This window comes from Dipodomys spectabilis, unplaced genomic scaffold, assembly GCF_019054845.1.
Source record: "Dipodomys spectabilis isolate Male_0828 unplaced genomic scaffold, ASM1905484v1 ptg000046l, whole genome shotgun sequence".
Classification (NCBI taxonomy): Eukaryota; Metazoa; Chordata; class Mammalia; order Rodentia; family Heteromyidae; genus Dipodomys; species Dipodomys spectabilis.
The window spans coordinates 4,652,155-4,678,468 of NW_024870723.1; the positions used below are offsets into that span (position 1 = coordinate 4,652,155).

Here is a 26,314-nt window from a genome sequence, read left to right on the forward strand (position 1 = left end):
TTGCAGATATTACTTCCTGAAGCAGGAATGTGACTCAGCTAACCATGCTATGTATGGCTGGGTTATATTTAATATCGACAAAGAACCCTCAATTGGTAGAGAAGCCTGAAGCTTCCCTGTTAGACACAAGTGATCTTGCAATTGAAAGTTCCTGATAGGAACTCTTCACTCCTTCCTCTTTTCAACAAGTAGTGCATGGGGAATTGTTGTAAGCAATATAGCAATAGAGATGTTTAAGATATTTAATGTCTATTTTCTAAACTCTAATAAAACAGGGAAGGGAGATAATTGAATTGGAGATTCAAAACCAAAGAACAAATTTAAGAGGGAGAGAGGAGAGAGAGAGAGAGAGAGAGAGAGAGAGAGAGAGAGAGAGAGAGAGAGAGAGGCAGGCTTTGGCTGATGATTAAAACATTCCAGTAGTATTGTTCCTGGTACATTGTGTTTAAAGAATTTGGAAAAGTCAATGATTTCTTGTGAAAACACAAGAAAATAAAGGTGTAGATAATAATTATGAGAAACTCTATGATGGAAGGTGGTTTGGGACGCCACAGCAGAGTGAGGAGTTTGCGCAAATACAGTTCAGTGTTGAATAACTTGGACAGTGTTCAACGCAAAGGCCGTGACTCAGATTTGCTCTATGTTATCCTATATTGTGTATCCTAATTACCTGGTGTAGTGGTATTTTGGGGAATGATTTTTGTTCTCTTTTCTGATTTATCATATTAGTTACTAAATTCATAATCTCCTATAGTGCCAAAAGAAAGAGGAGGAAAAAAACAAAATAAGAAAGAGGAGGATAGAATAAGAGACTCTACATTGGCTGAGTATAGATGTTTTTGTTCATTCTCTCTTGTCCTTGCACCTAAATGTAGTTTCCTGTAGAGGTCTCTGAGTTTTCAGGGAGTCCCAGCTGTTGTCTTGTACTTGCGAAGTTCTACCTGTCAAATTCTGTCCATTTCTGAAATGCACAAGGTGGATAGAACAAGGACTATACCTTTTTTTTCAAAAAGGTAAGCCTGATTTTCTTATTTATGAAAGCCCAGGGATTTCAGACTGGCAGATAAAGGACTTTATGGCTCACACAGCCATGCTGAACTCCAGTGTAATGAAGGCATGCAGGTCAATTACCCATCTGTTTGTGTTTCTATTGCCGTGAATTACAGTATCCATCGCTGACAGCTCATTGGAGTGGAATGAAAATAAGATGATAATTCACCCAGTGAAACTGTGCAGAAAGGGCAAAAAGGCTATGATCTCACTCAGGAGTTGAGCCCTGTCTTCGTGATGGGTCATTTACACTCTGGGAAATGAAGAAAGGCTGTTACCTAGAGGAGAAAACGGTAGGTTCTGACTTCCTGTATGTAAGAATTAGGACATGCCTCCTCCCAGTAAGAGTTGTCTGTGTACCTATTACCTCCTATTCTGCAGGATCTCGAGGTATAGACAGGGACTTAGGTGAAGAATATAGGTAGATGGGATTCAAGATGATAACTCTAAAATGTCTTTAGCTATCAGAAGTTTACAAAAATTAGACCAGTTTCCTTAGGGATACACAAGCAGCATTTGAAAGCAGACATAGCACCCTTTATCTTATGTCGAGGTCCAAATGAAATGTGGTAGATTGTATTATCCTTTACTCATATTTAGTGCTCTCCACACCAAAAGGCTCTCTCTTTAAGGTTATAATACCTATGACCTCTGGACCCAGGCAGGTTCATGTGCCATGTGTTGCCACGGAAATGAGTGTAAGTGGTAAGTCATTTCCAAAATAAAACTTTAAGAACCAACACAGGAGCTTATCAACCTCCTTTGCACAAGATTAACAGTAGCTCAGTCGGTCCACCAGAGAAAGAGAATCATCATAGACTATGACTATCGTGCAAAATATGAATCAAGCATTCATCTTTGCAAACCATTGATACAGGAATTGCTTGTTAGCTTCGAATGAACTAGCCAACTCTGACAGATACAGATTTGGCAAGTTATGAACAATGGACTAAGCTGATCTGCAGCTATATTTGTAAATAAAGTTTCCTGAACAGAGTCATACACAAGAAAGAGTAGAGTGGTGGTTGTAACACACACCATGTAGCCCACGAAGACGAAAACAGTTACCATCTGGCCCTCTAAAGAGCAAGTTTGCCAACCACTGTATCAAATGGCCATTAAGATTTGTTCCAACTTTTATTTTCTACATGGTTGGATACTGTCATACTCCTCCTTCTGTTATTAAGCCAAGATGGCTTTGGCATGTAGTATATCTTGGATAGTCTTCTAAGATGTAAAACAAAGGGCAAGGAACTAGAAATACTGTCCTTGCTCTTGTGGAACTTCAGTGAGATAGACAGAGGAAAATGTATAAATACAAAATAGAAGGTTAGGGATGTAGCTCAATCAATAGGGTGCATACTGAACAAGTGTAAGAACATGAGATGGTTCATCAGTGCCACCACCAACATAATTAATAATAATAATAACAACAACAACAATAACAAAATAAAGATAATTTATATGAATAAAAGGATTGGCAATAGGCAGGCATCCAAATGACAATTTCAACTTGGAAAAAAGAACTACACTCTAAACTATAAAATCGCCAAAGAACAAGAGGATAACAGGATTTTCTATTCAATTTCATAAGATCTCGACAGGAATGTACTCTTCAATCCTTAAGAACAGGTCAATATACACTTCTCAGCAGAATTCATGATTAAAAAAACAAACTATTCAATCTTTGGATTATTGGATGTCTCTAAATTCCTCATTTACCCATCCATCTGCTTCTGTCTACAAACTGCAAGTTCTTTAACTTTGTTCTGCCTCTGCTCTCCAGGAGCATTGTGCTGTCTCCTCTCCAGACTTTGCTCTCAGACTTTCTCAGTCGCACAATTTTGGACAAATCCAGGAGACATCTCTGACCATTGCTTTCTTTATCAAAAGTTCCTTTTTAGAGATATGACAAAGTAAACAGGATTCAAGAAACAAAGGCGCTCTACTCAATTCGTTGTATCTTTTCTAAAGGTACTCCATGTTCTTGACCACATATATGCAGTGTGTGTGTGTGTGTGAGTGTGTGTGTGTGTGTGTGTGTGTGTGTGTGTGTGTGTGTGTGTGTGTATGCACATCTGAGGGAAGCTAGGAGGATGGCACAGAATCAGAGGGAAACAGGAGAAAATATACTACAGAGGGGCCTACCAGCTACACTGGACTTTGATGAAAACAAACTAAGAAAGTCAATGGCAGCGATGGGAGGGAGGGAAGGAAAGGGATAGAGGGAACAGCTTACACTAAGCAAAAGGAAAGAAATGTACATGTCACATGATGTAGAAGAAATAGTTGTATTATTAAAGCTCATAGAATTCACAAACATTATAGACCATGATAATGACAATTTGCCTTATGAAGGTTAAAATGTGTTTGTGACTTTAGCTAAGTATCACTATCCCACAATACTGTGAAATTTGTGAAATTTATGTAATCACTTAATCTCAATAAAAATTACTTAAAAAGAAGTTCCTTTTTAGGGCTGCTGAAAAGTTAAATGGGGTCTTTTATACCTTGGTGCTGCTGCTGGTGGTTACATGACTAAATATATTCATGGAATTCTTAGAATAACTGAATGAATCAGCTCAAAAGAGTAATTTGGCTATATGTATATTATGCATGCATGAACCTAAAAACAATAAAAATGTATAACAAACATGAGGCTATGGTATGTAGGTTAACTGCTATATTCAATTGGTGTCATTTCTTGTCCGGGCCCTGTTTTCTGTTGTTTTCTCTGGAGGCTATTGAAAGTCTCATATACCTGCTCTGCTGGTAGCCTCAAACACCTAACATTTATCTCAAATTCTAATAGAAGCACTTACTGCATTGTATTATATGTTCATATATTCATATTCTTCCTAGCCTGACAGATGCTTGAATGCAGGAGGCATTGATCTCCCATTCCCTTGTCATCTAGCACATTAGTAGGTACCAAGAAAATGTGTTTAAATGAAGGTACATGCAGGTAGAATGTGTTTCCAAAAGGATTGCGGTTCTATATTCTATGATTAGCATGCCCTGCCTCTTTACCTCCAGCCCTGACAAGCAGAAACTGCATTTTAATTCCCAATATTATAACTTGAAACCTGAATCCATTTTAACTTAATGTTAGCAGTTGCAAATCAACTACTAGGAAAGCTCTGAATAAAACAAAGAAAACATATAGACCCCCCCAAACCAAAGACTTGATCATTAATTCTTTCATATAATTTGTTTGGGAAACATGATTATAAGTTAAGATTTTGCAATAACTATGTGTTATTTCTCTCTATTATTTCCAGTTGATAAGCCTAGATATAGATCATAAGAGGAATATGAAAATAAAACTGTTCAGTTCAGCTGGGCATGGTGTTATATATCCATAATATCAGCACTGGGAACAAAATGAAAGGAAGATCATGAGTTCAAACCCAGTGTAGGCTACCTATAAAGTTTCAGTAAGAGTAATAAAAGGAATCTCTTTGCTTTTGTAAGAGAGGATTTTGGTAAATTTATTGTGCATAGGATCAAAACTGACTGGTATGTCATAGTCAATCATTTAGCAAAGTGTTGACCCCAGAATCAAGTATCTGTGGATGTGCCCAGGCTTAAACAAATTCAGCAAGCTGTGAGAATTTAATCCACATCCAGATTCCTAACACATTCTAGCATAGTTAAGGCACTGAGAAGTCCCCAGTAAATAAATGTGGATTCTGCTATTTAATCCAGTATTTCTTTTGCTACATTACTATGTAGAGATACATAAGCTCAGAAGCCTAGTGGTTCATAGCTAGAAAGGTTTATTTCTAGTTCATCTTTCCCACAGGAAACATGCTTTGGCTTTGTTCCACGTGTTCCCTTTATTTCAGATTGAGGCAAAAGGGGTAGTCCTTATTAGAAATATGCTCTTTTTGTGAAAAGTTAAACGGGGCACTGTCTCAATGTTTGCATGGATGTATCAATCATATACCATGGCTTGTCATATCCCATTGGCCGAAGCTAATCTCACAGCCAGGTACAATGTCACCTGGACAGGCAATGTACTCTTCCTGTCAAAATGTAAATACACTTGATGACATATAATCTTGCGTGAGGAAGGACAAAATATTGCGGTCATGAAGCTGATTGCTAAAAATAGAAGGATTTGTTTGTTCCAAATCATTTTAAACTTTAGCTACCATGTGATTAAGCAAGTTAGGTCACACACTTATGTATGTGTATGTGTGTGTGTGTGTGTGTGTGTGTGTGTGTGTGTGTGTGTGTGTGTGTGTGTGTGTGTGTGTGTGTTGACCAACTGTAGACAGGCAGTCAAAGAAAAGCTTGTTCATAAATGTTCACATCAGAATGGTTCACAATAATCAGAAGGCGGAGCTCACCTAAATGTCCATCAACAGATGAGCAAGCGATAAAACAAAATGTGCAATATGTGCACAATGCAGTATTCAGACATAAAACATTAAGTACTGATAAAGGCTACAAGATGGATGGATGTTGAAAGTATGAGCTGAAAGAAGGGAGAGGGAAGAAAGTCACATGCTGTATGAGTCCATGAACCGGAAATACGTGAAACGGAAATGGATAGAATCAGAAAGCAGCTCCACAGCCTGTGGAGGAGGTGCACAAAGACTGCTTCCTGGACAAAAAAAAATTATATTTGGATAATGGAAAAGTTCTGGAATATGAGGCTAGCTGCCCAATGTTGTAAATGCATTTAATGTCACAGAGCTACACATCCAAAAGTGGTTAAAAACATATTTTATGTTGTGCATATCTTATTACAGTAAAACATATAAGATTCAGAGCCAAGACTCAGTTCAAACTAATTTAAGTCACTAAATATTTATTAAACACCTACTATGAGGTAGACACTACAAGAAAGAAAAAATAAATAAAAGACAAATGAAAAGCATACGGTTTTTCCTTTCGGAGACCTGCTACAATTTAGTGGTAGTTATTTACAAATAAGACAGGTTGGAATATAATAAAGTTTCATATAAAATGCTGTGTTGGCAGTGCAAGAGAAGAACTTAATTCTAAGATGAATTATGAGGGAAAAACAAGGGTTATGCCAACATTTTTGAAAATAAGTGCCAAACCAATAGGAAGTCAATAAACTAATTATCTTGGGTACTTATTTAGGTTTTGGCTATCTTGATGCCTGATCTCTGGATAATCAGTGATATTGACAAGGGATCTAAAGGGACATGGTTCCGAAATACACCAAATTAACACATCTACCATGTATCTGTCAGGATTTCCAGGCTGCATGCTTGGCCACCTGTATACGTAAAAGGGAAAAGCTCACATGGCCACATAATTGCCTGATGTTTCTTCTCTTAGCTTCTGCTTACTCTGAGTGTGTGCACTTGTTCAAATCTTCTGCCTCCTAATTCTGCTAGCCTGAGACAATTGCATTCCAGATTCTGGGTTTCTTCAGGACAGAGGTGATACTCTTTATAGTCCTGGAGAGTCCTAAGTTGTGATGAGCCTCCATTGAGGGGGGGGAATCTTTCCTGGTTACACATCATTTGAGAGTATAAGAATAGCTACAGATGTCAGTCATATCTAACGCAGGCTGCCAAGTGATGTTAGAAAGATTATAGACTCTCAGATAAAGAACATATGCTATGAAGGTTGCTGATGCTGCAACATAGAAAGATATTTTAAAATACTCAATAAAAACTGTTGGTTCTCAGCCTGGAAACAGTGCCTTATGCTTGTAATCCTAGCTACTCAGGAGGCTGAGATAAGAGGATCGCAGTTCAAAGCCAGCCCAGACAGAAAAGTCTGTGAGACTCTAATCTCCAATTAACCACCAGAAAACTGGAAGTGTTACTGTGGCTCAAAATGATGGAGTACTAGCCTTGAACAAAACAAAAGCTCAGGACTAGTGCCCAAGCCCTGAGTGAAAGCCCCACAATCAACAAAAAATAAAAATAAAACTGTAGTTCTTACTAGAATAAGAACTGTTCTTAGGAAACAGATAAGAAATTTAAGAACACTGGTACTGAGCAGGACTGGATTCAAATTCCTATTTGAACCTCAAGATGATAATTTACTTCTGTAAACCTCTATGTTCAAGTCTAGTAAGGTTTACATGAGTTATTGAATAATGCAAAGAAATATCTACTCAACGCATCACAATAGTGGATAGATACCATGCACAATTGCTACCTCATCAATCACCCTGGTTTGTATGTGCATGTTTTCCAAAAGCAAATGTCTGTGGGTTATATGTATTCTCAGCCCCATTATTCAGATTAAAATACTTAGAGAAGGCCAGGGGCCAGTAGTTCACACTTGTAATTCTAGTTACTCATGTGGAAAAGTCTGTGCAATACCACCTCCAAATTCAACAGCAAAAACAGGGTGAGAGGCATGACTCAAGTAGTAGAGAACAGTAGAACAAGGAAGCTGAGCAAGCACCAGGCCCTGAGTTTAAACTCCAGCACTACTCCAAGAATAAAAATAATAAAATTCCTAGGGAAATGTGGTGATGTAATCAACTAGTTAAAGCGCTAATGGAAATACCTGAAATAGGGTAGATTCAAGGGACAACTCAAATAATATAATTCCTTAGAAAGGCAAAGTCAACGTTCAGCAAACAAAAAAACACCAGGAAGCAAGTACTCAAAAGGGATGGGGTGAAGTCAAGAGGAAAGAGGTAGATGAATGAAACGGAGCACAGAGGGAGAAATGCAGTCAAGAATCCAATATATATCCTAAAAAGTTAAGAAGAGTGAAGGAAGGGGTGGGTAGGGAAGGGGTGGGTGAGGATGTTGGAAGGGATGGTATTAGTCAAGCTATATTGTATTCATAAACTGCTTTGTTAAATGGCAACTCCTTTATATCAACTGCTTAAAGATAATTTCTTCAATGTTTAAAATGAATCCTGCTTTTGGTTGAAGGATATAGCTTCATGTCAGAATGCTTGCTTAGCATCGACAAGTCCCTGGCTTTGGTCCTAAACATGGCAAATACTAGTTGTATTATTATTATTAAAATCATAGTAACAAAAGTTTTGGTTTTAAATATTAGCAAATCATAATTCCATTACTAGTAGTATAACCAGAGTTATACAGAGAAAAGTTATTTTACTTTTTAGGGATTCAGTATGATCTTGTGTAAACTTTAATCATTAGACTGAGTTCATTTGGGTGGTGTGAAGTTAAATGAAATGCTAGGGTCTGCCTGTAGGAGTCTCCCCCAAATTTCCATATTGGAACTTTCCACTTAATGTGATGGTACTCAGAGCTGGAGCTTTGAGAAGCGATGGAGCAATGAGAACTCCACCACCATGAAATGAGCCAACACATGCATCAATGGAGAGGGCTCCATTGTCTGATCCACCATATGAGGACAAAGCAAGAAGATGCCATCTGGGAGGCACAGATCTTCATTACACACGCAATTTGCTCATATGCTGGTGTTGCCCTTCCACTATGAGAAGGAAGTTGCTGGGTGGAAGTGGGAAATCCAATGTCTTGTGGCAGCACTATTCTTTTCTTTTACAGACTTCATGAGAGCCCCGGGAAAGCAGGTCCCGGGATCCTTACCTACGCCTCCCAGGCCACTGCTAAATGGACAAGAGAGTTCATGCTCAGGAGCCACTCACTGACTGTAACCCTGCATTAGTTCTTCGTGAGGACTTACCCCAAAGCTGCTGATGAGAGCAGGCTCTGCCAGCATTTACTTGTTTAGTGCTTCACCCTGGGATGACAAAGCCGTGGGGGATGGTGGTAGTGTAGGCAAGAAGACAGCTTTATGGATAAGAAACCTATCCATGTGGTGCCTCTGGCTTGCTTCCAGTGTCCCCATGTTTGCAGTCTGTCCTGATAACTCTGAATGCTCTGGAAGGAGGAAAGGAACTTCGAAGCCACTGAAACTAGGAACTGAAATTTCTGGGATAGTGAGATAGAGATGTGGTTACCTTTCGGAGCCTTAATTTTCTTTTTCACTTCTGTAATAGTGAGCCTGATTAGTAACTTGTAATTGGTGGTGTGAAATTACGAGGGTGATGAATATGAACTCAATGCTCCATATGTACGTTTTTGTTACTTATTAAAGTTTTAGCAAGGATTTATTTTTAGCATAACAGAGTGAAGGTAGGAAGAAATAGAAAAAGTTAAAACATTTTCTGTTTCCTGTATAATAAGGGGATGGTAATGCCCTTATGCCAACGGGAGTTCGTGTATGTGCAAATGTGCATGCAGGGAACCATTTCAACAAGTTTCTGATGACCTAGTAGAATTCCATCAATTTGAGATGGAGACATAGACATCACTGACAAAGGATACGGCTGAGTAAAAAAAGAAGGGTCAGGGGAAAAAGAGGATGGATTTGGGACCATAAAGATATGGTGGCTCATGCTTATAATCCCAGCTACATTCAAGGCCATTCTGGGAAAAATATTGAAACTCTATCTGAAAAATAAACTAAAGCAGATCTGTGGTTCAGGTGATAGAGCAACTACCTAGAAAATATAACTCTGTGGATTCAAGCTCTAGCCTTGCCCCAATGAAAAGACGTAGTTGGGGGGAAAAATCTATACCATGGCAAACATCAATCACTGTCATCACCTCTGACCTTCATCTGACAGATCAGTGTTCCTAACATATACTTTCAGGAAACATCCAACCACATTGCTCCAAAAGTCTTCAACTCTGAGTCTGGGAAGAATAACAAGCTGAAAGGTGAATTCTTAAAATCCGGGTGGTTGGAGAGGAAGTAAAGTAAGAGAAAAATGCAGGAAGGAGTAACAAGTTTGACAAGAAATGTACTTATTACCTTACTTATGTAACTGTAATACCCCTCTACATCACCTTGACAATAAAAAGATGAACCAAAAAGAAATGGCAAGGCTAAATTAAAAGTGTAATAAATATGTTCTACACAGGAAAAATAATCCAGGACCTGAAGGATCCATTGAAAGATTTTAGACAAGAGTCAGACCGATTTGACTAAACTTTAGAAAGATAAATACAAAATGATGGATTAATGTACATTGAAGACAGACCTACTGAGGATAATAATAGTCACTTGGTTGATCCACAAAGAAACCATAATCAAACTGAGATTTATCTTTTAAGTGGCCCAAGAATGCTTTTTATACTTATGTGTTTAGTTTAACTCTATATACTGTGATTTTCTACCGTGACTAACACAGTGGTTGTTATGGATATTTTATGCACCACAAATAATTGCTAAAATTTTATGGATTGATTTACAGAGTTCCAACCAGGTAGGGAACACTGCATTTGCTAAGCACCCAGTTTTTTAACAGGCACTTGATATCAGCCAAGCATATATGTAACTGAGGATACAAAGACAAATAAAACACAGGTTTTGCAAACAATGCATTGATAAAGATAGCAAAAAGAAAAAGAAAGGCTGAATCGTTTGAAGGCTTATGTGAACTAGGTATAATTCTTTTAAGTATCAACAACCACAGGAACTAGTTGAGGGAGAGAAGCTCTGGGATCATTCCCTGAGCAAAGAGTAGAGCTGATACCTTAGCTGAAGACTTTTGAAGTTCGGAGTCACTTTTTAAAAAACGACTCTTCTATGTTGGATCTCTTTGTAGTAGAAGAAAATGATCAACGCTATAAATGTGGAAGCTAAGAAAAGCCAAAGAAGTCAGGCAGCTTCTCTGAAGTTGGAGGACTCGATTGTGCCACGTCTGTCTGGATTGGGTGGCATCCAACACAGTAGAAAAGATGTATCCCTCTTGAAGAATGCTGTCCATGCAAGGCAGTAAAGTGTCCGGTGTCCTAGGATCCTCAGGAGATGTCATTAGGTTGAAATGATTTCAGTATGATATGGGATAATATTTGTAAGAGTTTTGAGAGGAAAAAAAATAGACTACTATGGACTGGTTGGTCTGTTCATTTGTCTTTTAAATTAGTTTAAGCAATAGATGTTTGCTGAGGAATGTCTATACGCCAGGTTCTCTGTAATGAGCTAGAGAGAGAGGGGCACTGCGGATCCCTGTGTCAGGAATGGGGGGGGGGGTCATAGTAGTGATGGGATGATGCCACCATGGTGTGACAAATTCCAGGGAAGAAGTTGGACAAGATACTGAGGCTGGAAGAAGGGGACAGAGACATGCTTAAAGTTAGGAATTGGGGAAAGGATGTGCAAAGGTACAAATAGAAAATTACTTACCTTTCAAAATGGGATGCTTATAGGAAAATTTAAAGAAACTCCATAGAGCTGATGGAATACAGCGGTGGGGTAGGGGCTGGAGTTGTGGAATAAGACAATATAAAACGGAAGTGTAAAACAGAGGTCCACACCTGAAATTATAACTATTTGGGAGGCTGTGATCAGGAGGTCTGCAGTTCAAGGCTAGAGCAGACATACACCTTCTCAAACAACAGCTAAGCCCAGTGACACATGCCTATCAACCTACCTACATGGGAGGCCAAGGTCTACAAGATCATGCTTTAGGCCAGTCCAGGCAGAAAAGTCTGTGAGTCTCCACCTCAACGGAAGAGTCCTGGTGGCAAACACCTGTCATTCCAGCTAATAAGACCCTATCTCAAAAGCAACCAGTGCAAAAGAAAAGCTAGAGGTATGGTTCAGTACAAAGTTTCTGCCTAGCAAACACAAAGCGCTAAGTTGAAACCTCAGAACTGCCCCAAAACAAACAAGTGATAGGCCAGGTTCAAGGTTACAACTAGCCCTTGGTGCTAAGTCATGTCTAAACTTTATTCCAAAATCTCTAGGAAATCTCTGAAGGGTTTAATGTGAAGGGTGCTTTAGTGTTTGTTAGTTTTGTTTGCTGTGCCAGTATTAGGTCTTGAATTCAGGGCCTTGAGCTCTCACTTGGCATTATCCACTTATTGATGGTGCTCTAGTACTTGAGCCACACCTCTAGTTCTGGCTTTGGGCTGGTTAATTGAAAATAAGAGTTTCTCAGATTCGCCTACCCAGCCTGGCTTTAAACTGCTCTCCTCAAACTCAACCTTGGGAATACCTCGGAAAATAAATAGAGAGAGTCCCCAGAGCCTGGCTTAAATAAAGAAATTTGTAAAGAAAAAAAACCAAACAACAGTGCTTCGTTTGGCCTTAGGATACCACAGTGGCTGCTATGATAGAATGGATCAGCAGGTGTAAGATCAGAAACAAGAAGGCTGGCTTGGAAAATACCTAATCAATTCAGACAGTGGTAAAATGGTAAACTGAAGAGTAGATGTAAGACAAGGGGTGGAGAGTGAATGATTCGAATGAGAGAAAAATCCCTGTTGAGTACTGAAAGATTGACCAAACTCAGTAAAAGAGAAAGGCTATCAGTTAAACTATGAAGAGAATCTAGCTGGAAACTGATGTAAATATTCTGGCCTGGAAAAAACAATTGGGATTTCAAGTGGAGACACAGGAAATCAACAAGCAGAGTTCAAACAGGAAGAAAACGCAAAGAAAAGAGACAAGAAGGGAGGTAAAGAAGAAGATGGTTGACTTGGGAGCAAGAAATAAAGCAAATGAGAAGACGAAGGGGAGGCTCTGAAAACATCCATTTAGTAATTCTTGTCTGGACATCCACTTTGTCCCACTGATATAGCCTTCCATCTTATAAACAAGTTCACCCTCTTCTTACCTATTTTCTCCTTTATTAATCGAATGAACTAATTATTTTCCTCCTTTTACACAGAGAAAAATAGCACATGGCATTAAATCTAAGATGACTATCGCAAATATGCCATTGCTTTAAGTATACTAAGAAAAGAATACCTTAGCAAATAAACTGACACACCATCAATTACGTATGCCAGCTTCACAGATACCGACACCTTAAAAACCCACACAACTTGAATCTTGTGAAAAGTCATCAGGAAGTTCAACAAATTACTGGATCTTTGACTAATACCCATCCATGATGCCATCTTCCCACTTTTCCCTCAGTTCACAGAGATCGGGTGCTTCTACTTCAGGCAAAGGAATAAGCTATACACAAAACTGGCTCCAGTCTATCCAACTGGGATCCCCAAATTTCCTCTTCCTCGCAGCATTATTTTTCCCCTCATTGCACAACAACTTCCATAGTCAAAACTTTAGTTGTGGGCTGGGAAGGTGGTTCAGTGGTAGAGCGCTTGCCTTGCATGCATGAGGCCCTGGGTTCGATTCCTCAGCACCACATAAGCAAAAAGAAAAGAGCCGGAAGTGGCGCTGTGGCTCAAGTGGTAGAGCGCTAGCCTTGAGCTGAAGAGCTGAGGGACAGTGCCCAGGCCCAGAGTTCAGGCCCCACAACCGGACCCAAAAAAAAAAAAAACTTTAGTTGTTTCTAAATCTGAAAAGAAGAAGAAAATATATCACTTGACTCACATTGTTGTGGGCTATTACGTCACCAACCGTGACACACCTCTGTACAAAATTCCCCTTGAAGTCATCCTAGTCAGAAGTCACTGAAGTATCTTTTCAGTATGCACTGAAGTATCTTTTATCAAAGTCACCCAGTTTTTTGTTTTTTTGTTTTTTTTCCCCACGGCCCGCAATCCAATGCTTGGTTCTCGGCCCTCATCTTAACCTTTCTACAAACAGCATTGAATCCAGTTCACTAGCACCTCTGATTTACCAAAAACAAAACAAAACATATCATAATAACATCTTCTTTCGTTGGTTCTCTTTCCTCCCTGGGCTACTCCTCAACTCTGCTTCTTTTTCTTCAGCATACTCAGCTCAATCTCAACTTTTCTACTTAAACTACAAAACCTAAAATTAAAAACTATACCACTTAAACTTAAAACGTAAAACCTGTGTTTTTAAATTGTCCTCTATACATTCGATTTTTTCTATGTATTCTCTGTCCTATTTCACACTATTGCATAGTATTCTCTATAGTAGTTGGTGTTCCCAGTTCTCTCCTCTGATCTTCTAAATGTCCACTCTAATCAACATTGGAGTATTTGCTAGACATCCCATGTTAAGAGTCCACTCTGCATGGTCCATCAAAATCAGTCCCTCCAATAGTCTTGCCAGGTCTGTAAGTAGTAATTCTATTGCAAGTGCTTATTGACAAAACCTTGAGATCACCCCTGCCTTCCCTCCGTCTTTCAAAAGCATTTTCCAATCCATTGCCAAATTGTGGCAGCACCATTTTAAAATGCATGTGCATATTTAATCGTGTCTCACCACCTTAGTTACAACTATACCACCTTTGTTACAACTACCATGGTCAAATAGTTTTTCTCCCACCTTGATAAGCACAATCACCTCCTAGCTGGGCATCTTCCCAGAATTGTCCCTAGCAGTCTTCTCTATTCAATGATCAGCCACAGTGATCCATTAACAATGGAAGTTAGATGAGGTTTATCCTCTGCTTAAATTTGCAATTTTTTTCCGTGTCATTCTAGAATCAAATCCAATCTACAGTCTGTTCCATGGTTTACACATTTCCATATGACCTGTTCCCTGTTTATCTCTTTGAGTGTAAAGAAAATACCTTTCTATGTTTACTTGTATACCTTCTGTCCTCTTACCTCTATAGGCTAATGTAAGCTCCAAATTGATTTTGGGTAAGCTTATTTACCACTGTCTGTCCAGTTCTTAAAAAAGCATTTGACAAATAGTTGAAGCTCAACTAATAATGCTAGAGGGAATGAGTGAATGCATGTCTAGATCAGCCAGAGATTTCAGTAAAATATTCTCTCTGCATCTCTTCCCACATCAGTAAGCTACTGAGGCAGAGCTCAGCTCTCTGTGGATTCCACCAGATGGATACTAGATTGAATTACATGACAACGTCTGTAAAACAGACAATAGGCTTCTTGAAGAGTGAAGCGTAAACATAGGAAGTTATCATGCCATTTATTGTTATTACTACTAGTTTAGTGGTTGCTGCTATGACTACTAATGTCCTCTGATCATTCCCACACCTGTTTGTTCTCATTCATTTCTCATCTCATCTCTGTATTCCTCCATCCTTTCCCCCCTATTTCATTGTACCTTTGCCTTGTTTTAATAACCATTTCATGAAATACCACATGGTCATTAGAGTCCTATTTTTATGATCCTCTGTTTACCCATATAAACTTCTGTGGAACCATTCCTTCCAGTCTAATCAAAGGAACAAGCAGATGAATAAAGGTATGCAAAGCAATATAATTCTGGAAAAGAAGAGCTGTGTCCTCGAATGGTCCAAGTGAAAAGCCCAACGCCACCATTTTCTGTGAATAACCTCTCAGTCCTTAGTTCATCACCTACAAATTAAGTGTGCCACAATATATACATTATTCATAGAAGCCAGGTGAGAAATACAATCGATATCAGTTGGTAATAATTATAGATTAAAAATGGTATGCCCCAATTGGTATAGTCCCTGGCACGTGGAGTAGCACGGAATAAATGTCGTCTGTTATCTGTTAGTGCTGTCTCTTCTGACCTCAGACCAGGTACGCTGACCTCAAGCTGGGCTAGACTAGTACCTACTCTCACATGCCTCTACTTTCTTCATGATTTCTCATTGGAGAAGAGTTCAAGATGAAGCATAATAGTGAGTGCTGAGTAGCTGCATAATACACATATAAAATTCAAACATTACAAATAAATTCTGCACAGTTCTATGAACTTTCCAAGTGAACGTACTCCTGAGCTGCACTCCAGGAGAAGAAATATAAAATGACTTGAACCCTGATACTGATTTCATCATCCTTCAGTCATCCCTCAATTGTCTCCCCTAAAGTTAAGACTTCTCCAGACTTCTGATACAATTACGCGTTTTTATAATTTCAGAACCCATACAAGAACAACATCTTACAGAATATAGCCTTTTTGTGTTAAGTAACTTGCACATTTGGTGATCTGTCTGTGAGATTTTCCCATATTATTGCATGAAATATTACTTGTTTACTTCTCTTGACTGTATGGGAGTGAGAGAGTATTTGTCTATTTACCTGTTGATGGGTATTTTGTTCTTTTCCAGTTTGCATTATTTTGAATAGAACTGCTACAGACATTCACATATTTTGGTGAACTTGCACACATTTATGTTGTCTAATCTCTAGGAGTTTGAATTTCTGGGTCACAGGATGAGAGTATGTGCAATTTTTAGTACATACTGTCAAGAGATTGCCAAAATGTTTGTGAGTAATTTATGCTCCATAAGCAATACATGTAAGCTCCCTCTGCTTTACATTAATTCTTTAATTCTGTCAGGTTTTATTTTTCATTTGTCACCCTGCGATAATATTAAATTATGTTTTTCAGAATGTTTTCTGAAAACCAGAGAATCTGAACATCTTTTCAAGTCTTGGTGCCTTTTGAGGAGCCTTTTTTGTCTTGAACTTTTTCTTTTCTTACCAGACTGGCAGTCTTTTCTTGCTAATTGTACAGGAGTTTTAAAAATATATATTGTATACAACTATTTCTGTAACTAATTGTATAGACGTTCTTTATTTTGTATAAGAGTTTTGTCAGATATGTATGTTACAAATATTTTTTTCTGCAGTATGGCTTGCATTTTCATTTTATTAATAGTATATTGTGATAAAAAGAATTTCAGTTTCAATGTACTACCAGTTTCACTCCTTTTCTTCCTACGTAGTGTTTTTGGATTCACTGAATAAGTAGCAGCCTACTCAAACATCATAAGATAGTCTTTTAGCTTGAATTTAAGAAACTTTTTTCTTTTCTTCAGTTATCTTTTTTTCCTCTATGCTTTCTCCTCCTGGATAGAAAGAATAAATGACTTCTATTCTGAATTCACATAATGTTACATATTACTTCCATTACCCTTATTATGTTATCCATTACCTTGAAACACAGAAGTTTGCCTGACCATTCTCTCTTCAACAGCCCCATTTCTCAGTCACTCCATTTTTTGAATTCCTAGTGGTCTTTTTACTGCATCCTGGTCATAATGCCACATAAGTAAGTCTAGAATTGGTCCATTTCTTTCCATGCCATCTGCCACTTTCATGTTATAAATCCATGATACTTCATATTGAGAACTCAATAGCCCCCCTAACCATTGCCAACCTCTAATCTATACCTTTCCACATAATTGCCCACATAGAGCCAGGGTGATCTCCCATTTTCTTCATGCTTTTTGCCCTTTAAAAGCCCTTCCACGCTCTCCACGGCTTCCAAATTAAGGTCTAGTTCATTAGCATGCTGCAGAAGCCATTTTAGACTAGACAGATTATCTTGTCTTTCTCATCACTGATGGCTCTGTTTTGATCTCATAAAAGTTTTTAATTTCCTCGACAACGTTTTCACAAAGACTCCTTTTTTTTCCATGTCTGAATGTATGCCCTTGCCCTCATGCTCATCCTCAGGACTCATCCTGTGTATATCTGTTTTGCAAGGAAACTTTACTGACTACACGAAGTACAGGTCCTCATGTAATCTGATATCTTGCAACTCCCATAATTTTATCTGTTAACATTCAATACAAATATTATTTGCTTGAACCTTGTCTTCTTTGATAGAACATGTTACTTCTGGGGCAGAAATGACGTTAGTCGTGATCATTTTGTTTATCATCTGTTTGCTAACATGAGTTCTATGAAAGTATGTGAGATACATGCTTGTGTGTGTGTGTTTGTGTGCATGTGCACATGCACGTGTGTGCATGTGTGATGACTAGAACTGATCAATGCTCTTATTTCCAGGGTCTAGTATTGAGATTTATTACAATTGTTTCCTTACTTCCACACAAGATCAAGCTTGGCTTGTTGTATCCATATTAATGAAGCTAATGATGTGTTTGGCAAGACGCGTTGTACTTTTAGACAAGAACTTTGTACTCCAAGGCAAACTCTCTTTGTAGGACACCCTCCTCCAGACATGTGGTAGTTTCTCAACATCCTTCTTAAAGTGTGATACTTGAACATGGACTTGATCTTCCACACCTGCTCTGACCAATCTAGATGAGGAAAGACCAGTCAACTTCAACTTGGGAATGGCAGAGTTCCAGGAACCAATATCATACTTTTATAGAATGGTTGGTTTTGCCGGAAACAGATTAAAAATTCAGTTATAAATTTAGAATAAGAAGACTTGGAAATGATAGGTAAAAACCCTTTTATGTTTATTTTTATTTTTTGGTCATGGGGCTTGAAGTCTGGGCCTGGGCGCTGTCCCTTAGCTCTTCAGCACTTGAGCCACAGCACCACTTCCGGGATTTTCTGCTTATGTGGTGCTGAGGACTCAAACCCAGCCCCTCATGCATGTGAGGCAAGCACTCTACCACTGAGCCACCTTCCCAGCCGAAATCTTGGATCTTAAGCTTCATTGTCTTCAAGGCAAATTAGATTCCAATTGTCCCTAAATTCTCAAAAACTTCCTTGACGAATGCAGAGAGGAATGAATTTGGGAATAGTCATGAAACTCAATGCATATTCTACAAAATTAAGAGAATCAGGGAAGGGGTGGGGCTGATGGGGTTGGGGGAGAATGATGAAAGCAGTGATACCAATCAAGATGCCCTCTATTCATATACCACTTTGTTGAAAGGCAACCCCTTCGTGTAAACAATTAAATGTAAAAATCAAAAAGTAACTTCCTTGACAGAGTACAGTAGTGCTCTATTAATCCTACCAAGTTTAATCCCAATCATAACTTCAGAGATTCTCTGCCTTCCACAAATTCACCATGTAACTACAGACACAACATGAACTGACATGTTGAAAACACCGGTACAACCAAGGCAGATTTGTCTTTCTCATCCACTTTCTTAACCAGCATTACTAAATGATTCCCTCTACTGTTTTCTCTACTGAATAAGGTAGCTTTTATTTCCTATATATATGACGCTTTGTGATAGTATTGTGCTGTGCATGTGTACCTCTATCTACTCAGTATATGTGTGTTATATGTGTATGTTTGTTATACATGTATGTGTCGAGTTTTGTGTGTATATTTGTGTCCTGCACGTTTATGTTGCAGTGTATGCAGATGCAGGATCTATGTTGTATGGTGTGTATGCATGTGTTGTGTGGCATGTATGCATTATGTGTTTGTATGGTATACATGTGTGTTAGTATGGCATGCCTGTGTGTCACTCTGAAACATGATCTGGCTGGCATTTGGTAGAGAGGTTCTCATACACAGCTTCCCATTGACACAAGGCTTCCCTGCAACACTTTCCAGCTGTCTCCTATAGCAAGAGCCTGAATCAAAGAGTTGCCAAGGAACCAAGTCATATTAAGCTCTGCTTAGCTCTATCTGCCAATCTCCACCAGCTCCCTCCCACTGACATTGAGAATCACCTTTATCATATACTTTTGAGGAAGGTCACATTTTTAGTCTGCTCAAAGTTAAGGCATGTTCTTTTTTTTCACAGTATAAAGTTAATACACGATCATTGAAGGAAAGTTAGAGAAAAAACTAGAAGCCTAAAATAAACGTCTATCACCTAGCCATCAGAAGTTACCTCTTTTAACATCTCAGCATTTCCCAGCAGTATTATCTTTCTTCTCTGCTGACATTGTTAAGATCATGACATACATTAAATCAGTAACTCTTCACTTGTTAATTACTATCAAACCATTTTTCACATATTCCAGAATATTCTTTAGAAATAACATTTCAGTAAGTGCCCGATGCATTGTATGGCTATAACATAATTCAATTCACCTACTCTGCATTTTTGGAAAACATTATCAATTATGCTCTTTAAAACAACTCCATCTGTACAAAATTCTTTGTCAATCTCTCCCTCACCCATCTTCTTTTGTCTACATGATCTGAACTCAAAAATGATAAAAATTGATGTTTTAAAGAGTGTGGTTTCTTCAGAGTAATAAGTGCATATGAGCAGCTAATATAAACTTAACAGATGAGTGACACAGAATAAATACAAACATTTCTAAATTTTAACAAATTAATCCCCATGATAGCTATATTTTCTTGGTAACCATGTCTGAGAGCATATTTCTTTCTACATCCCAGCTAGCATTGAGCATTTGCATACTAAAAGGATATGTGTGTTTTGTTTGTGTGTACTTAAAACTATAAATGACTAGCAAATAAAAAGGAGAAATTACAGAGAACCAAAAATTCTATAAAGTGTCCTATATTTCTTGGGATTCAAATCACTCCTGCCAAAACATACTGGAAATCAAAAGCAATAATGCTGAAATCTCAGATGATACGATATGAAACTTTAATATATATTAGGTCAGGGCCATCTATAAATAATACTGTTTGGACATTTTCATCAAAATAATCAGATGAAGCTCCTTTTTTCATTCTATCTGAAAAACTAATTAACAATCATGAATTTAATGCTTGTATATGCTAAAAAATCTCTCCAAATAATATATCATCCTAACTGTCTAACATCTATATTTGCAATTTTCATTGGTTTTTCTGTCCATCTTCCTCATTGTCCTTCCTTAACCTCTCTCTCCTCAACATCACATCCAGGCTGCATACCTTTCCTCCATGGCCACAGGCCCCATTCTTTTGCTCCTGCTTTCCTACCTTGCAGGTGCAGTTTGCTCTCCGTGCTTTGCAGAAGGACGGAACTCACAGAGTCCAGATTGTCATAGCTGTTACAGCCCAGGGGCCCAGTGCGCGTCTCTGTGACCTGAAATGGACATCAAGAAAGACAATGTGCTCTGGTCTAGGGTACACCCTGGAGAGGGATTCTTCTAGGTTGGCTCTACGGCCATCTCCAGAACACCTTCTCCATACCTGAGAACATGCCCGGCAGGGGACGAGTAGACAGAGCAGGAGAGCGCTCAACCACACAGACTGAAGCCTTTTGCTGCCTAACTCTGTTTCTCACTTCACAAGTTCGGTGTAAGCATTCTAGATTTTTAATAAATTGTCAATCATGGAGTTTGCAATCAAGAAAATCAATTTTTAAATCCAAGATTGACCATTTCTACACTTGGTGACAAAAGAAAGTCACTTAACTTCTCTAAAATTCTGGAAACTCAATCTAAGAAATGACTTCTATGGAGGTAGTGGAACATATATAATGGGTATAAGTACTTGGTACAGAGTCAGTGCTCAAAAATGAGCATCTGAGTATGAAAGGCCCATATAAATTTCAGTGAGTATCTACACGTTATTAAGACAAGAGCAATAGAAATTATCCTCTTTCTCCAAAAAAGTTTTGGCAAAAACATAATCAATGTCTGTGACTTCTGGCTGTATATGCCAAAAATATGGTGATATTCAAAACCTCAAAAAAACAACTTTAAAAGCCAGTGGCTCATGGCTATCACCTTAGCTACTCAGGAGACTGATATCTGAGTACCGCAGTTTAAAACCAGTTCAGATAAGAAGGTCTGTAACACTCATAGTCAATTAGCAAAAAAACTGGATTTGGAGCTGTGGCTCGAGTGGTAAAGCAAAAAAAGCTATCGAACAGTATACAAGCCCTGAATTCTCATTCAAGGACTGGTGTGCACACACGCACACACACACATTTACACACAAATAACCTTCAAATAAGAAAAACTTAGTACCATTTTATACCTTCTTACCTTTCTTCCCATTATTTGGAAACATTTTTAGGTTGCATCCCACTGTGAAACATAGCCTCCATTACAGAAAATAATAATTTGGGGAAGAGCTAATAAGTAGTTCTTCTGCCCTTTTCCAGATGTCAAGAAGACTTAGGTAGGAACTTTCTCTAAGGCTCAAATTTCACACCTGCAACATGTTAATAATATCCTTAATCACCCCAACAGGTAAAAAGGTCATACTTTTGGGCATGTTTAGTACTTGAGATATAATCAATTTCAGAGGGTAGTTTTTGTTTTACAGATAATCTATTCCATTTTGTACAGAATTATAGTACAGTTCTTATGGAGTCAGAGTTGTTCTGTTGAAGATAACACATAGTGATGCTGTTGGAAAAGAAAAAAAAATGGCTAATTGTGGTGAAGAGGAGAAAAAACATGGTCAAAATTTCCCTACCCCAGTCGGTAGCTGGCTTGCGATAAATCTGATAGTGAGACAAGTTCTAGTCCACTGAGTCTTGAAATAGTGGCAAGAGTCAAATTACATGGAGAAACCAGTACTAATGTAAAAATGGTGTCTTGGAAGTCTCTGTGCAATTTGTCTGAGAAATCTCTCCTAAGGAGGCTGACTGCACTTCCAGGATGCACAAAAGAGGATTATCTTCCCACACAGCATCAATATCTCAATTCTGCATCCCCATCTTAGGAGGAGAGAACCATTTGGCGATAATGAAAACCTTGGCTGCTCCCGAATCTGATGGCTTCATAAAGATCTGTCTCTCGGTGCTGAGTTCTGTAACAATGTAATCTCCCCAATATAGGCAATTCTTCTCAGAGAAGCTAGCTCTTTGTTTGTTGATCTGATTTATTTCTGTCCCTTTTCTCTCAATAAGCTCTCCTTCCTTTACATTTCTCTTTTCATGGTCAATTTCTGGCTCATCTGCCTGAGACTTTTTTGACCTTCCCCACACTCTTTTTGCCTTGAGATATCTAGGCAAGTTGTAATAGAAGCAAACTTAGGTCTGCATTTTATTCAGAAGAGGTTAAAGACTGAGAAGCAAAAAATGCAGGCCTAATCTAACAGAAGAAAATTTGAGATGGGAAAATCTGCATTGAAATCCTCAGAAGAATGAATCATTCCTATCAGGAATCTCCTCCCAGATTTGTCTTTATAGAGGTAATGTCTCCAATCATTGCACTGTAAACAAAATCTTCTTTTTTATCACCTTCCTATTCTCTAAGACACTGGATCTGAAGTCCAGAACTTCTTTCTCAGTTTCATTAACTATGAATTAATTAAAATTAAATACATTTATGCACATACTTCCATGGTAGCCACATTTCACACATTCCATAAATGTATCTTTCTTGACTAGCACATAGAGAGCACTCATATCATCTTTGAGGGTTTTGTTGTACAATGCTTTTATAGTTCAGCAAACAACAGTGTGCCGAGATATCTGCTACACAAATACAGTTTCATTGGAACGTGGCCATGTATATTTGTGTATATACTGTCTAGGACTATTTTAATGCTCTAATAATGGACTTTAGTAGCAGCAACTATATAGCCTGCAAAGCCTAAAATACCAATTACTGGCATTGTATTGAAAATGTTTGCTAAATGTGTTCTAGGGAACAGAGTACTAGTCCCTGTTAAGGTATTCTCTAGCTGTGTACTTCTGATCAAAGGGCTTCAAAGAGTGGACCATACATAGCTTTACATCTGCACATCAGAAGGTGAGGAAGAATGAAGGATTGAAGTGGCTGATGTGTTGTTTTGTTCGTTTGTGCCAGGACTGGGGCTTGAACTCAGGGTGTAGGTGCTGTCCCTTAACTCTTTTGCTCAAGCACATACCACTTCAGCCATTCCTCTACTTCTGGCTTTTTGTTGCTTAATTAAAGCTGAAGACTCTCATGGACTTTCCTGTGTTGTCTAACCAAACCACCAACCTCAAATCTCAGACTCTCCGAGTAGCTAGGATTACAAGTGGTGAGCCACCAGATTGAGAAATGTTTTTACCATTACTAATCTGATTTCATGCTAGCGATGTGGTCATTGAAAGAAAAAAAAAAAAAAAACTGTTACCCCTCCATAGCCAAGACGCTAGAGAAGGCATCTGATCATTATCCATACAGAAGGGGTGTGGATACGTACATCGTGGCCAAAGCCACACTGTAGCAGGATATCAACACAGATGGCCACCCAAGCAACAATGTTCAGGATGTTGCAGGTCATGTGATGAAATCAGACACCTTGGCTAACAGGAGCCCGGTGAGCTAAGTGGATACAGAGCCAGAGATTATTATCTGCCTGTCTACTGTCAGGACATCTGTATCGTGGTGCTGCTGGTCTGCAGCCCCTGCCCTTGTGAATCCATTCTTGAGCTGTACCTTGATCGCTCCAGTCGATATCTGGATCTCATGGAGCCGCCTCATGGTGCCATCGCGGTCGACAAAGTAGGATGAAGCCAGCTGGTGCAGAGCCTCCACGCTTTGAGTGGCATTGCCTGACTTCCTGTCCAGGCGACTTTTATCCATATACATGGTCAAAGCCTCCTCTCCTGCACAGGAAAGGAAAGAAAAGGAAACAAAAAATCCTCTTTGAGCATCAAGTGTGGGAAGAGATGTACCTGAGCCTGGATGTGGAAAACAGACTCGAATCTCTAATTACCTCCAAATTTGTCTCTGCTTCTAAAAAAAAAAATAATAATCAAAGACACAGGACGACAAAACAGTCCTGAAGAAGCTATAAAGACTAACCTCCATTCCTACAACGATCATGGAGACACCCTCAACCCCTGGTCCTCCTCCAAATGATATATACTATGTTCCTCACCAGCATTGTCTTACTCTCTACCATGCTTCCCTTTTCCAAGCAGCATTGGCTTTCCAACAAAATGATGGGTTTGGCATAGTCATGCCTTTCTGATTCTTTTCTATTTCTCTTATTTCCATCTCATTCAGTTCCTCTCTTCCATTCCTCATCTCTCCTCTTCCCTCTTTCCTCTTCCCATCCCTCATTCATTCATCATTCCCTTTTTATTATTTGCCTCCATCCCACCAACTTTTAGATAAACTAATAGATAGTAGGTGCTAGACACAGACAGAGGATAGATAAGCTTAAAAGTATATAATACAATTTGTTTTTTGGCGGAGGGAGGAGGAAAGTTGGGGGGAAGATGGGAAGGGATGGGAAGGGGAAACAAAGGAGGAGGCTACAATGCTTGATAAGAAATGTACTCATTATCTTGCCCATGTAATTGTAACCCCTCTATATGGTATTTTCACAATAATATATAAATATATAAAATACATAGGAATTCACTCAACATATATGCTAAGTATCTATATATACCAGATACTATGCATCTGAGAGAACACAACAGAAGAGATCAAGTTAGGTAGGGTAAAGGAAGGTAAGGAAGGTGAACAGATAGTTGTATGTATGAATAGATGGATGGATGGATAGATGGATGAAAGGATGAATGTATGTATAGATTCGATAAATGTAAAGATCTGAGTAAATGCACAGAATTAATGGATGTTTGGCAGGCAAGGTTATATTGATATAAACATAAATATATAAATTCATAGCTTTTCCTCCATGATATTTTCCTTAGCTATCCATGTGTCAATTACTAACAGTGCTAAAGTATGATGATCTTTATTGTAGTTCAGAAAATACTTCAGGTAACATTTGAAAGGAAACTATGTTTTTAAAATTATAGTTCTGAGACCAGAAATCCAACTCCATACCTGATGCTTTTACTGATTGGCTAGTGCTCTACCAACTGAACCACATCACCAACCCCATGAAAGAAGTGGGGAAGGAGGAGGAGGAAGAGGAAGAAGAGGAGGTGAAAGAAGAAAAGGAGGAGGTGGGGAAGGAGGAGAAGGAAGAGGAAGACAAAGAAGAAGAAGAAAGAAAGAAGGCAAACAAGCTAGCAAGCAAGAAAGCAAGAAGAAGGAAGGAAGGAAGGAAGGAAGGAAGGAAGGAAGGAAGGAAGGAAGGAAGGAAGGAAGGAAGGAAGGAAGGAAGGAAGGAAGGAAGGAAGGAAAATGGAAAGAAAGAGGGAGAGAGAGAAGGAGACAGGGAAGAAGGAAGGAAGGAAGGAAGGGAGGGAGGGAGGGAGGGAGGGAGGAAGGAAGGAAGGAAGGAAGGAAGGAAGGAAGGAAGGAAGGAAGGAAGGAAGGAAGGAAGGAAGGAAGGAAGGAAGGAAGGAAGGAAGGAGCAAAGTAAAAGTGTAGCTCAAGTAGTAAAACACTTGCCTAGCAAGGATGAAGCCCTGAGGCTCAAACCCCTAAAGTAGCCGCCCCTCCCCCGCCTAATAAACAAAACCAGGAAAAGAAAAATCATTACAGTTTTGAAGTTAACATTTTAAAGTTGAATTAACCACAGGGGGTTGCCTGAAAAATAACAGTTTCAGGAATTACTTGAATCCCCCCAAGCACAAAGCACTGTGCTAGTGTGAGCTACCAACTTGGGTGTATTGTCCAGTATACAATCTATATCCTTGCATGTTATCAATTCCAAGAAATAAACTATTTAGCAGACAAAAGAGGCCAGTACTTTCTGAGAAGCAAAGCCTAGGTATCTAGGATGATGGAAATGTCTTTTGAATGCTGATGACTTTCTGAACTAGAGGTAAAAAGCAACTCACTTTCGGAAGGTGTTTGTCCGGTCTCTCCCCTACATATCTGACTTTTGAACTCCTCTCAGGCTTCCTCTTCCTAGCCCTTCCCTCCTCACAAGCGTACTACTCAGAAAGGCCAGGCAGCACTTTCCTGGGGACCTTTCCCAAGCCACACTCTCTCTCCCAGAGAGAAGGAATGGTCATTGGCCTTGTTCCTACTCTAGTTGGTCC

At 38.9% G+C, this 26,314-nt stretch overlaps 1 protein-coding gene across 1 annotated transcript in view; it reads right to left on the bottom strand.

The window, feature by feature from the left end:
- The window catches only part of Brinp1 (BMP/retinoic acid inducible neural specific 1), a 132,537-nt gene that overhangs the window by 37,301 nt on the left and 68,922 nt on the right, over positions 1 to 26,314 (bottom strand). The window contains exons 3-4 of the mRNA XM_042678734.1: positions 23,841 to 24,010; positions 20,455 to 20,560 (exon numbers count right to left, since the gene is read on the bottom strand). Of these exons, the coding sequence (XP_042534668.1) occupies positions 20,455 to 20,560; positions 23,841 to 24,010 (276 nt within the window). The remainder of the gene's footprint in view (positions 1 to 20,454; positions 20,561 to 23,840; positions 24,011 to 26,314) is intronic.